This window comes from Triplophysa rosa, linkage group LG8 (genome assembly GCF_024868665.1).
Source record: "Triplophysa rosa linkage group LG8, Trosa_1v2, whole genome shotgun sequence".
Lineage (NCBI taxonomy): Eukaryota > Metazoa > Chordata > Actinopteri > Cypriniformes > Nemacheilidae > Triplophysa > Triplophysa rosa.
In genome coordinates, this window is record NC_079897.1 from 20,973,247 (window position 1) to 20,990,030 (window position 16,784).

General features: G+C 38.2%; 1 protein-coding gene across 1 annotated transcript in view; it reads left to right on the forward strand.

Annotated features, from left to right (window-relative positions):
• Positions 1-16,784, forward strand: part of galnt1 (UDP-N-acetyl-alpha-D-galactosamine:polypeptide N-acetylgalactosaminyltransferase 1) — a 75,836-nt gene that overhangs the window by 34,635 nt on the left and 24,417 nt on the right. The window contains exons 3-4 of the mRNA XM_057341074.1: positions 4,831-4,977; positions 6,717-6,885. Coding sequence (XP_057197057.1) covers positions 4,839-4,977; positions 6,717-6,885 — 308 coding nt within the window. The 5' untranslated portion in view covers positions 4,831-4,838. The remainder of the gene's footprint in view (positions 1-4,830; positions 4,978-6,716; positions 6,886-16,784) is intronic.

Here is a 16,784-nt window from a genome sequence, read left to right on the forward strand (position 1 = left end):
GATTTTGTGGCTTTCTGTGTTTGTGCACTGTGTGCTACGTGTGCATGCGTGGACATGCAAGATGTAACTTACAAGCACGCAAGTACACACAGCATGCATCAGGTACAGTAGTTGAGTGAGTGTGTAATCGTATCTATAGCCCTATTTGGACTGTAATTGTTTTACATTTGGGTGTGATGTCATTTCAGCATTTGCAGGTACTGGTTGGCGACTTTATTGCTGTCTGTTTATGAAATGTCTTTGTTTTTTCTCCCACCACCCGGGAGAGACTTCCTGTTTTGTTTTTATGACCAGACCAGAGTTTGTGGTAACTTAATTTCTATTCGAATCATCATCTGTTTATGTGCATGGAGCAATCGGTCCATCAGTCATTTAGAAAGTTCTGCACAAATGATGCTTGTCTCTGAGGACTGAGAACTGAAAGAAATGATGGCTACGTTACCACTGCAGATACTTTCGTTTTATCGCAGAGGATCAACGCAAATGATCTTTCACTGACGTCATCCTGAGAAACAGTTACGATCTGAATCGGGCATAAGACAATGGTATTTGTCCAGGGAAGTGTGTTATGCACATATGGATGAAGGAAACATCAGATCTGTGAAGACGAGAACAGGATGGTGAATGAAGCGATGTGATTTTAATAAGATTGTTTTGTACAGTGAAGTTGAGATAGAAAACATTGTGTGTGTGTCAGGTGGTGAAATGTAAAGTAACCAAGCACGTTTTCTTATATAGAGTCATATTTAAATTCAAAGCCCCAGTGAAATCAAAATGAAAGTTTTTTTCCTTTTATCAAAAATAAGTTAGCCTTAAGGACGTCAATAAACTGATATGCTCCTACGCGCTGACAAAATTCCCATTTAGAAGATAGAAGCATTCAAAACTGACAGTCTGGCACGTGCGCTCCAAAAATATCTAGAAATTAAAGTCTATACGGTATGTTGAATGTTAAGGCTCTATGGAAGAGATCAGACATCACAGCCTTGATGAGTAAAGACAAACGCCAGTGTCACTCACCAACGTAAATAACAAGCTTCAAATGACACATCACTGATCTTCCGATTCTTTTCGATAGATTTTACACCACCGTGTTATCACGGTGTTAAATGCAGCTTTGCAAGGCTGACTGTGTGCCCTAAACGAAACTCTATTGGTTATTTTAAAAGGGGGTGGGGTCCCTCGATATGTCTCGCGCTCTCTGCATTTTTTACACTTGTTATACTGTATGCCTCTAATTATTTCCAGTGATATATATTTTATTTTTCCAAATTAAAGGTTAAAGTTTTTTGGTCCAATTTATCTATTGTCAGAAATGCAATAGGTGGTGAGGTATAGAGGTGTATAAAGACCTTACATAATGAAGCGTTATGTTTTTAATACCTTAGAATGAACTATTATATCTAAATACACTGCAGGTCCCCTTCCATGGAATCGGCCATGTTGTTCCTACCATTAGCCCTAAACGGACAAACTGCTCTACAAAGAGTGTTTCATAAATATGTTATGTCCTTCGGCAAAGAAGTGAAAACATAACAACATCGTTGTCCTTTGAGAGAACAGCTCCCTTTCGAAGCCGTAGTACTTCGAAAGGGAGGGGTAGAGTGAGCCGCTGGTTGCAATTCGCAACCTCACCGCTAGATGTCGCTAAAACCTCCATATAGCTCCTTTAACTATTTTCATATGATCATTTTTGTTTCATTCTGAGAACTAGTGACAACAGTTCTCCCAAATTCCCCAAAAATTGTTGGGTGACTGTCATTCCTGAGGTTTGTTTTTGTTGGAATCTTGTTGGACACTGGACTGGAATGACCTCAATGCACATGAAAATGCTGATTCAAGGCAACATTGGAGTGATCTCCTAATATTTTCTACGGCTGTACATACTTGGCATTTATCACACAGAACATTATTTCCTTCACATAACAATATAGAACTCATGCTGTCAGATACACACTGCACACACACACACAGATCTTTACTCCATACAACCCACGTCAGCAACATGCACATTATTTTATTCCTACTGTTGTGTAACGTGTCCAGTCCGATGAGTCTGAACCAGAGTGCTGATGTCATGTTTGTGATGTCAGACTTCACCATTCTGGGCCAACTCACTAGAGATGCGTGTCTGTTTTCATATCTCAGGCCTGTGTGTTCGCTCAGGTGTGTACGTGTGTGTTGTCAGGGTGATGAATCTCTTGCCCGGCTGGCGTGGGCTATGGCCTTTGCTGTTGCTTATATGATGGACGAGGGCCACCAGAACAGTGGCGTAACTCGCTGTGCCAGTCATAACCTTGAGCTCCACACACACTCTCTCTCTGTTTGCTGCTGAGACCTCCTCAAAGGTGTCCGATGCCATTAGTTTGGCAAGCTTTGGAACGCTCTGACACCATGCTGGTCTGTTCTGTCTGACATTCATATTTATGTTACTTTAATATGGCTTAATTGTTGCTCCTGCTGCACATTAGCGTTTACATGTGACTTATAGAAATTCTTTTTACAATCCTATTGTGATGCAGTGGACGTTTGGGCCATTTTTGGGCCATTCGTGGCTAAATATTTAGACAAAAGTCCATTTTGTTTGTTTTAAAAGGTTACGGCTGATGCCCAAGCTGCCAGGGCTGTCACCCCTCCAGCTCTTAAATGAGTGGTTAACACAAATATAGTTTTTTTCTGTAGCTGGTTCTTATACTATTAAGAGAACCTTTTTTAGAAGAAATCATATAAGATGTAAATGGTTTTACAGGAAACCATCCATGTTCACACAGAGGTGCTTTTCTTTTGTAAATGGATGTAACTAACTAAAAATCAAAAGGCTGATCTGAATTTACAATGAAACTGTTTATAATTTTTAGATTTACCAACCAAATAGCCAACTGCCTATTTATAACTAGTTTTTGGGGTTAAAAGTGAAGTCATTGAAAAAGTACATTAAAAAACTACCCCAATTCACAACAGTAAATTTATAATAATAATGATCCATAATTTCAGGTGCGATTTTGCAAGAAAAAAAGTGATATTTGACTTTGACGTGCGTAAAGACATGCAAGGACATAAAATAATCTGCAATTTTATATTTTAAACAGAGATGGTGATATAGAGGCAAAAGGTACAGAGTTCAGCTTTAAAGGAACAGAATTCTGTCATCATTTACTCACCCGCCAGTTGTTCTAAATCTGTATACATTTCTTTGTTCTGATGAACACAGTGAAAGATATTTGGAAGAATGCTTGTAACCAAACAGTTCTTGGACCCCATTGACTACTATTTATACATATTTGGAACGACTCGAGGGTGAGTAAATGATGACAGAATTTTTATTTTCGGGTGAACTGTCCCTTTAACAAATCTAAATAGCAAACATAATGGGAGCCCAAACCTCTTCTTTTATAAGAGTGTATTTGAATTTTTATGAATTATATATCAACAGAACAGTGTGCCATCCCAGCATTTGTGCCTGGGTGGGGCAAAAAATAAAAGTGAACCCATGAAGGAAGGGGGATGACTGATGTTCCTTTTTATTGTTTGATGGCTTTGCTGCCATTACATCCTCTTCAAAATCCCCTCATCTGTTATGCGGAGCACAAAGAGATGCACTACACGTACTCGCATGAACACACTTCAAAGAACCCTATGGATACAGCGACGTCGGGTATGTGACAGAAGTTTGGCGGTGGTGTCGTCAGTACAGCTCTCTGGAGAGAACATAGAGAGGATGCTTTCGGGTTTGGTTTTTGTCCCCAACAGCAACAGTGGACAGCTCTGCTTCTACACTTCACACACGGTACATCAGAGATGGAGAAAACTCACAAATACACTAAATAGCCATAGGTATGTGGACACCAGCTCTTTAGTTAATAGGTTTGGCCATTTTAGTGACACACATTACTAAATAAGGCATTCATTCTCCTTAGACTTTAACCACATTCATCTAAATAAGTTTTATGTCATTTTCATTAGAAATGCTTACCACCCACACTGGCATGTTGGAACGGTTTCTCTAAGTGGCTTGTCCACACAAAAAATGAACAAACGTATAAATTAAAATGCGTAAAAGCTTCAGAAACCAGGCTTTATCTCCCAACATTACTGTCTGATCTCACAGATTCTCTTATCTCTGAAAGGTAGCAAATCCTGCCAACATCAAGTGCAAAACTTTTCCAGAAAAGTAGGTAGGTAGATGTTTAAATGCTATGAAGATTCACAAAAATACTTTTCTTTGAGAGTATTTGTAGAGAAGGATTATGTACAGCAAAGTGAAGTTTTTAGAGCTTGTCTGAAGTTTTGCGTTCTCAGCGTGTTATCTGTAATGTTGCGTAATTGGGCTGTAATGACTTCTCCTTTATCAAAGTATATCACGCGCTTCTCACCTCCCCTAGGAACATCTCATCCTTCCTTCCGTTTCTCATTTAACATTTCATCCATTTTTTTATTCATGTCTAGTTCGTTAATAAAATATTCATTTCACGTTCATTAATGAAAGTGGCTGGCTGGGAAGACTGTTAAAGAAATAGTTCACGCAAAAAGGCCATTTACAATTCATGGTGCCATTTACATATAGAACTCTTAAAGGTACCATACACATTTTAAGGGTCAGACGATGAAAATTGGTCTTTTAAAAGAATAAAAATGCTACAAATGTGAATATATCCACACTGGCTGTATTGCTGACAGTAGATGTGTGTGTGTGTGCACAAAAACATGGTAAATATGGTAAAAAAAACATACTATGGTGTTATTAACCGCCTCCTTCGAATGTTCTGTGTGTATATACTGTATTGTTGGGTATGTTTGTGTTTGCACTTCTCATGTGTATTTGTGTTTCAGGTGTGAAGATGAGGAAGTTTGCGTACTGTAAAGTGGTGTTGGCCACCTCTCTAGTGTGGGTGATGCTAGACATGTTCATCCTACTCTACTTCAGCGAGTGCAACAAATGTGACGACAAAAAGGACAGAGGATTGCCGGGGAGAGACAGTAAGTACACAAACACATTCCCATTCATACAGCATAGACTTAACTTATTGTAATTATTAACTAACAGTACCAAAAGACCTTTTGTTTTTAGAATGAAATAAACATTATTAAACTTACATATTGGTTTACAAATGAGGAGATGATGAATATTTTGGAAAGGGGAACTTATGACATTTTGTCAAAGGCGGTATAATGTTAACAAGAAACATCTAAATAAGGTTCTTGTTTTTAATGCTAACTGTAGTTACAGTACTACAGTTTTACTCCAATTCTCAAAACATATGAAAAATCAAACAAAAATGACTTAATAATAAAGAATGTTTTACATATATACAGTATACTGTATATATCCTCAAAGGGAAGTTTGGTCAGATTTACCTACAATTTTGTCCAATTTTGTCCAACTACTACGGTAGTGAATGGTGGCCAAGAACTGTTGGGTTACAAGCATTCTTCCAAATATATTTCTCTGTGTTCATCAGAACAAATCAATTTGTACAGATTTGGAACAACTCCAGGGTTAGTAAATGATGACAGAATTTTAATTTTGGCATGAACTGTACCTTTAAGAGTCCAAATACGTTTTGGGGCTACTAGGGAACAAACTGAGAAAATGGAGTGAATAGTGACACAATATGAAAGTGTTTCCTGTCATGTTGCTTTGTCACTCAGAATTAACTTCTGCATGACCCCTGACCAGGTGACTTTGGTTGGTTTCTATGTGGTCAAGATGTATTTGCTTGGCTTTATAAAACAATAACCCAGAAAAAATCTGCACACATTTTCTGCTGTGTGTGCATATGTCACAAGCGTTGATTACAAGATTTCCCCCCCATAATCCCTCAGGAAAGTCATTGGGTTTTGTTGAGCAGGAAAACAGGACAGAGTTGCCTTGTAATGCGAACAACTACATTCTGCCCACTTGACACACACAGCTTGCCCACACACACACACACACACACACAAATACACGCATGTACAAACAGGTCCAAAACATTTTTTTAATCGTGTACAATTTCTAGGTCACTACGATCGAACGGTAACTCTTGTGTACAAAATGTCAGATTTCATTCCATCCACTTAAGCACACAAGTACATTCTTGAACCATACTGGGATGACATGAATCATCAGGTTCATCACTGAGCTCAAAAAGCATGCTTTGGTGAGATTAAGGTCAGATTTGCAACAGTGAGAGATTACATCTTCTCTAAGAGGCAAACTGCCTGTTTTTAATCCATGTGTGTGTGTGTGTGTGTGTGCGTGTGTGTGTGTGTGTGTGTGTACTTGTACATCTATATTTGTGAGGACCGGTTTGAGTTGTAGACCAGCGGTGTGAGGACAAAGAGAGTAAAGTGACATTTTGGCCGGTCCTCACTTCCAGAGACCCCTTTAAAGTGCTGTTTGAGGGTGAAGACTTGGTTTTAGGGTTTAGGTTATAATTAGGTTTAGGGTAGGTTTAGGGTAAGGGTTAGGGTCAGGCATGTAGTTCTGATGGTTAGTGTTAGGGTAACGGGCTAGAGATTGCATTGCGTCAATGTATGTCCTAATAAAGATAGCTGCGCAAACATGTGTGTGTATGCAGAAGTAAATTAAATTGTGTGTTTGTACATTGTGAGATGATGGTTGAGAAACTCCCATGGTTGAGAAAGCTGAGAATAGTCATTATCCCACACAAATACACACTAAAATGCCCCTCAGGCAGGGAAAGAGTCTTTAACGTATATGTGTTGTGTTTCAGTTGTGGTTCAGAGGCCTCATGACGGCCCAGGGGAGATGGGAAAGCCAGTAGTCATCCCTAAAGACCAGCAGGAGAAAATGAAGGAAATGTTTAAGATAAACCAGTTTAACCTGATGGCCAGCGAGCTCATCGCTCTCAACCGATCTTTACCAGACGTCCGGCTTGAGGGGTAAGTATTGAGTTACTTGAAACCACATCTTATGATCTGAGATGTTTAAAGTGTCACATGCGATGCCAAAAACATCATTGACACGTGAGCATAGCCCTGCAGTATTATATCGACTTCTGTTTGTAATGTGTTTTGTTAAAGGCTTGTCTGCAACAATGATTTAATCTCTTTTACGTACATATAAATGAATAATTTGATCATTCAATCAGCAGATCACGTAAATGGTTTAATTATCATTTGTAATTGATTGACAGTCCTACTAACTGGCTAAATAAACACATATCACATTTCTGTTTGCTTGACCTACACCAGGTCTGTTTGAATTTGGCTTTAGAATGACTGACGCGTGGCCGTATGCGTGTGCGCTTGTTCCTTGCGTGAAACGTGTGTGTCAGCGACCGAAATGTAAACATTGATCCGTGAAATGTGTTTATTTTCTTGCCCTCAGATTAATTACTGGAGAGGCATTTTTCCTCAGCTGTATTTGAAGCAAACCAATAGAATCAACAATTTCAATTAAAAGATAAGAGCGTGTCAATTATAGAGTCACAGTCATGACCCAACTTCACACACACATACGCACATACACACGTTTACACAGCGTCATAGCCAAACGCTTTCACCTTCACAAAAATGTGATCTTAGAATTCTCATACAACGATGAAGTAACACTTACTGACTCGTCTCGTTTTCAAACAAACTTTTTAAGTGTTGACTGGAGACAGGCTGAGGTCTTTATGTGTAAGAATGAAAGTGTTGAATCAGATTATTTATCTGCTGCAAAAAACAATGAGGGATAGAATAAAGGGATAGTTCACCCAAAAATGAAACATCTTTCATCATTTACTCACCCTCATGTCATTTCAAACCTGTAGAACTTTCTTCTGCACAACACAAAAGAATATATCGTCGATGTCCTTCTGAAACCTTGTATGTCTAATTTTGTTTTTCAGGAAATGGAGAAAACATTATACTTTTTAAATGATTACATTGATACTTTTTATTTGTTAGATAGTTGCAAAATCCATTGACAAACATAAAGGATGTCTAATAATAATGATTTATGGTAAAAAATAAAAATCACGAAATGTGGAGATAAAAGGCTTCAGAAGAACAGCAGCAATATTTTGATGAATGTTGGTAACCAAACAACATTGGTCCCCTTTGACTTATACAGACACAAAACCACCGAGACATTTCTTAAAATGTCTTATTTCGAGTTACACAGAAGAATGTGTCATGTACAGGTTTTGAAAGACACGAGGGTGAATAAAAAATGAGATCATTTATATTTTTAGGTGAACGTTCCCTTCAAACAGAAAGGACGGATATTGAGAATGAATCAGTGAATCTTTTTGTTCGTTTTTTTTTGTTCATCTCCTGCATCAGGACTAAGAATCACCTTATCTTCCTCATCCTGTTCATCATGCAACACTCTAAGACCATTTCAGCATTTAATCTAGAATGACTGGGACCAGCCATAATAACACTCTGGATAAATAAAATCACAAGAATATTTTCAAATGCACATCAAACAGTTGATCAAGTACAGTACTTATATATTGTCACTCTTAGACAGAAACCTTGTATGTCGAAAACGGTCAAATATGATTTCTGGTTATCTTTCAGAATATATCAAATATTTTCTGTGGTTAAAAAACATGCATTCATTTTACAAAAGTTGTGAGATGTGTGGCAGGTGAGGCGAAAATATGCAAATATCAAAGGTTCCTATATCGGTCATTTTTGACCCATTCGTGTAAATTGACTTAAAAATACAAAAACTCTAGGTAAGAAAAGGAAAGTAAGAAAGGAAAAATAAGCAATTTCACCTCGGAATTATCACTTTGGAAGGTTCTAACTTACTCGCATTTTCTTATTCTGTGACTTACAGTATTTACACTGTGATGTTTTTTCTTCGTTTTGTACATTTCTGGCCTTTTTTATAAGAAAACAAATAAGTTCTATCTACGAAGTGAAATGAAACGCAAAATCTTTTAATCTCAATATCTCAAAACTGCTCAGAATGCAGAACCCATTCTAAGGTGGCTAAAATTATTTCTGGAAATCAAAATCAAGATATTTAATGAATACCTGGAATATTAAATGATGAAATACATTTCTTTCAAAGATTCAGCAAAGAAACACTCCGCCATGATTGAAATAACGTAAGAAGTGAATGTGGGTCATTTTAGACCCATAGTGTTAACTTAAAAAACTATTTTTATTCAAAAAGTAAGAAAGTAAAATGAAAATAACGATTTGTGATGATCAAAAACAAGTTAATTGAGGAATACCTGGAATACTAAATTATCAAATTAATTTCTTGCAAAGTTATAGAAAATAAAAACTGTCGGGTCATTTTAGACTCATGTTGTGCATCAGAATAAACCGATCGACCAAAATGTTCCCAGTAGTAATGAGAGAGGCGACATCATGGATACTCACATCTGCTTATTACCTGCAGTAGAGCTGAAATGAATTTAGAGTTTTAGCATTTTTGTTATCACAGTTGAGCATATATGGGACCATAGACTACATAATATGTGGTGAATTGTTTGATGTGTAGCATTCATTGACCCGGTGTTATTTAAAAACATTATTGGAACTGCACTCGGCGTGTCAAATACTGACGGCTAATGTGTTTGCATTGTAGAGGTCAGATTACTGTGCATGCATAGCGGCAAACTAATGTGTGTGTGCTCACAGCTTTATTCTCCGTAGCTTTTATTTCCGATATACTTGGCAGTGTAATGTTTACCGGGTGAAAAAAGAGATGGAGAAAAGCAAAGCTGTGAATAGAAGATGTACGGATAACATGTCAAACTCGTCCTTGAGAAAGCTTAGAAAATGACGTTTGTGATTTGCGACTTTTCTTTTGTTTGGTGGGATATCGGTCCAGACGTTTCTGCTTTCCCACTGCATTAAATAACGTGTGGAGTTTTTCCTGCTGCAGTGGCCGCACACAGTCAAAAGACCTTGGCTTGAATATTTACGGTTTTAATAAGTCCCTGGATGTTCTCTTTCTCAGGGTGCGACCATGGAAACTATTCCACCATGACAATAAAGTGATTTGGGGTTTCTAAGCCTAGTAAATCAGGAGCTTGTTTATGATAAAGCAGACTTATTGTGTTTTAATTAATAAAATCACAGTGCATGTCATTTTTGCTTCAGTGATAAATCAGAAGGTGGTGTGAAGAGTGTTCTTTGTTAAAGGCGCAGTTCTTGAAAATCAGCGGCCACTAGCTTTGTATTATAGTTTTGCAACGAATCTCTGAGTCATTTGCCCACCCCTCCCTTTCGAATTACGACGGAGGCCGCAACAGTAAAAAAAGATGTCGTCTACTGAGACAGCGGATAGAAGTGATACAAGCAAGTAAGGCAATATATTAACGTAATTAATCATTTAACATGTATTCTATTGCGAAAGTTACTGTTACAATTCTATAATTAGATACATTTCTTGCGTGCTATCTAGTACACGCTGAGAGTAGTGAAGTAACTAAAGTTAGCTAATCGTAAATAGCAACGCTGTTCAAAGCGTTTGATCTGACAGCGACATAGGCAGTTAGGTGTAAGTTAGTAGACGTTTGTCTCCCCCTTTGTAAAGTCAGGAACAACCGGAGTACGTACCGCAGGGACGGAAAAACATTATTATTCGGAGGTTATATGGCCATTTGTATAAAATGCTAACGTTACCGTTTCAACAAAACAGTTGTTTGGTAAACATTGAAAAAGTGGAAACATTGAAAATGTTGAATTATCTTACCAGTCTAGCAGAAAACAGGCAACTTCGGCGTCGCCTTGAAAACATTTGTCTTTCAACAGTGCCTTCCATCTGGTAATAGATACACAGATGTTTATCCTGGATTTCTGCCGCCGTTTGTCTCTAATTCGTCTGGCAGCATCACGTTTGCGCTTCTTTGACGACGGAGATTCACGCTCTGTCGGCGCTTGTGCACAATACGCATGGTCCTCCATTTTATCAAAACTTCTAAGACCGTAGTACTTCTCCGTACTACGACTTACTACTTTGTGCGTCTTCAACTCAGTGATGACGCAAGCTGCGTCTAAAAACACACACGAAGACCAACATATACGAAACGCGCTCTGTAGAGCTGTTTGTCCGTTAGAGCTTACTGTACAAAACATGGCTGCGCAACAACAAATTCGATGTAGATAGGCCCGCTCCCTATGTAGATACAACTGGTTTATTCTAAGGTAATAAAAACATAACTTTTCATTACGTAAGGTTTTTATACACATCTAAAGACACAGTTTTGTATGTTATATTGCATTTCTGTTAATAGATCATACAAAACATCCCGCACTGCACCTTTAAGAAAGACAGACTTTGTTCATGCCTCCAACCTTTGCCACAACATTAAAGCTAAACCACAAATATCACTGGTTAATTGAAATTGTTAACATGTTGACTGTGTAAGATTTGTATATGTAAATATAGTGTAATAGCCTTTTTGCTATTTTTATCCCCACTGTAGTTAAGTAAGAGGTAGAGTTGTTGTCGTGCATGAATGCTAATGTCAACATCATTGTAGCTTTTGCGGTTTTGTTCAAACATTTGGTCTGACTAAGTGACTATATAGTGAACTAATGTACACATACAGTTTATGCCTTAATTTGACAGGGTGCCGGGTGGAGATGTCCGGTATAGGGTGTGTATGCTGAAATTGTCTTGCTGTTGTGAGCACGAGTGGAATAAGCTAATACAAAACATCGCGTCTCAGACAGTTTATGTGCTACTCTGACTTCAGAATGAGAGCTCACGGAGTCTGATGTCATGACTCATGTGTTGACTTTTCAGCTCAAAAACTTGCGAGAGGAGGATCATCTGCATTCCCTACACATTCATTTCATTTCTCTTTGCTTCTGTCTGGCTCCAGACTAACAAAAAATAGCAGACGGCCAACATTTAGGAGACTGACTTTTTAGGAGCCAGATGCAAATAAACATGAAAACAATTGTGTGTGAGTCAGTAGTTACCTCGGTGATCACTCACACTGATTGAATAGTTTAGATCAATTCAAGCCGATATCTTGAGGGTTTGATATTGATTCACAAACCCATTCAGCTGATTCATTAAAAAGATGTGGCTTGTTGAATCACGAGTCAGTCGTTTGTATTTGGATCAGATATCACGCTGTCATGTTGTATTCCTTGGTGGAAAGATGCTGAATAAACGTGTTGGTAACACACAAACACAATGTAACGGAATAGCAGATTTATTGCGTGGATGTGCAAATGACACATCTGCAGTAACGGTATGATGTTGTCATGGCAACATGGACCAGCTTTTCCTAGTAATGTTCAGCACCTTGTTGAATCAAAGCCAAAAAGATTCTGTGTTTTGAGAGGGTAAGACCCTGTTTCTTCTTTTATTAGAAACGTGTAGCTTATAAAATGCCCCCCGCATATCAAGGAAGCAAATACATCAAGTTTAATACGTTCACATGCACCCGAAAACTTTTTTTAAGGTGAATTTGTTATTTCTGTTTCAAAAATAATGACTCTTATTATGACTCCCCCGGCTGACAAATAATGCCGCTCTTTTACTCTCTGCCTATTGTCTCTGCATCTTAAGCTGGGATGTGCGAACGTATTTGAAGAAATCGCATATGTCCGTCTGGCCGAAGGATCAGATTGTGATTGGACTGACTTGACAGTATCTTAGCAACACTCTTTAAACATATTATTGCGCTTTACTCTTCCCCAAATAAGCCTTTTCTCAGCCGGCTTCTGTTTTTCCAGACCTTCTGCTCTCTTCATCATTTTACGCGCACACACTTCACACTTGTAGCTCCCGTTGTGCCGCGGTGTGTACTAAATTACTGTTTTGCTGCTCTGAAAGGAGTCAAATGGAATACATTATTCCGTTTCTGTAAATTACATATCAAAGGAGGATGAGCAAGAGCCACAGAGAGGGAGCGAAGAGAGATATCTGATATCAAAGAAGTACGATATCTCAATCTGTACAGAAGGATTAGATTGGGGGAAAGAGTGGAATAACTAGGCGAGGAAAAAGGAAAGTGGAGATGAAAGGGATTGAAAATGCATCTGTCAAAGTGTGGAGTGTGTGTATGTGTGTGTGTGAGCAAACGTGTTTGTGTTTTTCAGCATGGTTGTGATTTTAAAGGGTGGCTTGTTCCTTCATTACACGCCCATGTGTGGAGTGTGTCATCATGATGAAGATGAGTCTCAGGAGATGTTTTTGCAGAAAGGATGATCGACATGAGATTTAGCCAACGGAAAAGGAATAAATGATTTTTTTTCTCATGTGTCAATTAAACTGTCACATTCAACTCATTTTCGCATTTATATCAGTTATTAATGTAAAGTAGAAAAACAGCCTAATCCTCAAATTTTCAGTCAGAGAGAGGGTGAAATATAGTCGTAAAACTAAATAGCAAATTGCAATAGCAGTTTTACGTGCAAAAAATCTTAAAGGTCCAATGTGTCATTTTTTGGAGGATCTATTGACAGAAATGCAATATGAACCGTTAGGGCTGTGCAAAAAAATCGAAAAATCGATTAATCGTTTTTTAAAATGTGGTCGATTCGATATCGATTCTCAAAAGCCGTGAATTGATTTTTTTTCCTTCATATTTCCACAAGCACTGAACCTTCATTAACGCAAATGTTAATGCTACTACTATCCACTAGATGCCACTTTTTTTTACTATGGGTGGATGTTGCTTAATTAACATGGCGGATGCGGGTGTGTCGTCGAATGTAACATCTAGTGATGGGAAGTTCGAGTCATTTTTGTTTGAATCTCGTTCAGCAAAATGAACGAATCTTTTTTCGAGTCATTTCGTTCATTTCGTTCATCTGAGCAGAGTTAAATTAATGTTAATAGCCAAATTACCCCATAACGTTTATTTATGCTAGTTTTGATCAGATATATAATAAGAAATAACTTATATTGTAGTTAGGGACAAGTTATGAGAAACAGTAATTTAATTATTTCCTGACAGCCATATAAACTCTGAAATCTGTACAAGAAACAAAAAGGATTATAGCTCAACTGAGACTTCATGCCCGAGACATTAGTTATTTTGCCCATATAGGCTGCATTTACAGAAAACATAAATGATTAGTTCACCTCCCGAGTCCACGGGTCCGAGTCGTTCGTTCTTTTGTCACGTGACAACCCCATAGGCCAGTCTATGCAGACTGTGCCGGAAACAGAAATGATTAGTTCGTCTACCGAGTCTTCGGGGTTTGAGTCGTTCGTTCTTTTGTCACGTGATATGACAGATGCTTGTTTAATGTATTACATACAAAAATAACTTATCTCCTGACTTCCCTTACAAATATTCATGCAGATTTTAACTCTTGCTTTTGATGCATTTCTATTATGTATTAAGTTATGTATTTATAATTCATTAACAATTTTGGGTCACTCAAGTATGCAATAAGGTTTACAGGTTGTTGTTTTTTTACTAAAAAGTCTCATGCAGTTTGCAAAGTATGTAATAATAGGCTATTGAAATCATTTAAATGTGCAATTATTTAATAAGAGATCACTTGTGTTATATGCATTAGACATACAGTAAACACTGACTTTACTAGTGTTGCTTATGTTTATATTTTGCCAGCACAGTTCTTATGAAAAATAGTTAATTATTAAGATAAATTAAAAACACATGCAGAAATCCACAAGATACATTTATTAATATACTGACAGAAAAAAGAACAGAACGGTACGTTTTAGAGAAGATGTTTATTGCACATATATTTTGATAATTTTATAATATTTCTTCCTATAATACAACATATAACACGTACAACATGCATTTGACTGATGATCCGGGAAGCTTCACGTAACGTTAAAGACTCGGACTCGAAGACTCCGGTACAGGCTGCAGGTTTGCCTGCGGAGCTACCATTTGACAAAAGAACAAAAGGACTCGGACCCGATGACTCGAGAGACGAACTAATCATTTCTCTTTCCGGTATAAAAGAACGAAACGACTCGGACCCGATGACTCGAGAGACGAACTTATCATTACTGTTTCTGGTGCAATGTTGCACATGCGCGGTCAACACAAAATGAACGAATCACTCGCTGAGACACTCGTTACTCCCGAGTCATGTTAAAGATTCGTTCAAAAAGAACGAATCGTTCATGAACGACCCATCACTAGTAACATCACCTTCACAGAAGGTCCCCTTGCATGGAATTCACCATGTTGTTTCTACAGTAGCCCTAAATGGACAAACTGCTCTACAGCGCGCGTTTCGTAAATACTTTTTCAGCTAAGAAGCGAAAATGTGATGACATCTAAATTCTGCGTCAGCCTCCATAGTGCTTCGAAAGGGAGGGAGAGGGGTGGAGTGAGCCGTTGGTTGCAATTCGCGATCTCACCGCTAGATGCCGCTAAATTTCTTACACTGGACCTTTAAAAGTGGATCTCTGGGAAAATAATAATGATGTTCATGACTGTTTGTCAATTTTTTCTTTATTTACTAGGTTTGTGTCTCTGTGTGTGCAGGTTTTAATTGGTTTGGTTGCCTAATGTGGTAAGCAAAGCTTTTTTGGCTTGTATTCCTGTAATTAACAAGTGATGCACAACCATTAAAAACACGTGGCCAAGACTGTAAACTTTCATACAACACAGATTGACACAACCACACAGACACACACTCTGTTTTATAGTTGTGTGTGTTACAGTTGTGAGCAGCTGCACAGCTGGGAACAATTCTGACCTTTTCTCCTTTGCTGCATTCCTGCTGTCGGGGAGGGAGTGTGTGTGTGTGTGTGCGTGCGTGCGTGTGTGCGTGCGTGCGTGCGTGTGTGTGATGCTGAAAGCTGTAGTAACGCAATATTTCCTCTGCTGTATTTTTCACTCTGATTCTTAACGTTGCAAAAACATTGCCAAACCGTTAATGACATTTTGCATATACAAATTTACAAACATAACACTTTAACTATTTTTTAATAAGTGTTTAGTGGAAAATATGATTTGAGTTTATTAGTTCTGCCCTGTTGTTTTTTTATTCTTGGCGGAACTTCACATCTAAAACCATTTCATACTTGCTTTTCCATTTGTGTGATTTCAGCTGGAAGTTTTGTGGAGACTTGTCAGGGTGTCCTTGATTTGTGCAGTAAGGGAGTGAAGTGCAATTCTGTTTTCACTTTGCTAGATGTGTAATGTGGGCCAGAGCTGATCACAGGGCCCAGGATGTTTTTATGGGTGTGCCCCCTCTACTCCAGCCCCAATGAGCAGAATACATAGAGAACCCCTGATGGGGGTTTGCACTACATAAATATTACTTTCTATTTTATATTATTATTACTACTTTTTTCTTTCTGTTTAGATGCTTTGGCACACTTAAATTGAAATTAGAGAGAGAGCGAGAGCGAGAGCGAGAGGATGCTCTGCTTATTATTCTTCACAAACACACAATCACACACTTATACCCGCCCAAAAAATGTGTGTAAAATTGCACGGAGCAGTAACTCAATCAAGTAGGCTGTCCCGTCAATAACTGAATAACTACAGCTTGAATATTTCCTTCCACTGTGTGTGTCTGTCTTTCTCTCTCTTTCTCTCTCACAGTACTGAAGTTAAGCAGGATTTGGCCTGAGGATTCTGATCAAATTTCCAGTACAATGATGCGTGTATGTGTGTGTGATGGAAGAGTGTTGCAGACCTGCGGCTGTTTTTGTCTCTCTTTGATCGCACCAAATATATCCCATTATTCCTGGGGCCTGATAAATGTGACTGTGTGCACGTTTGTGCATCTCTGAGGGCTTGTGTGAGCATATGTGCATGAGCGTTTCATCTTTGATACCTTCCATTTTTTGATCGGCTATTCTTTTCTGTGATATAGTCTTGATATTCTGTGATTTAGTCTTACACACATGGCCAGGC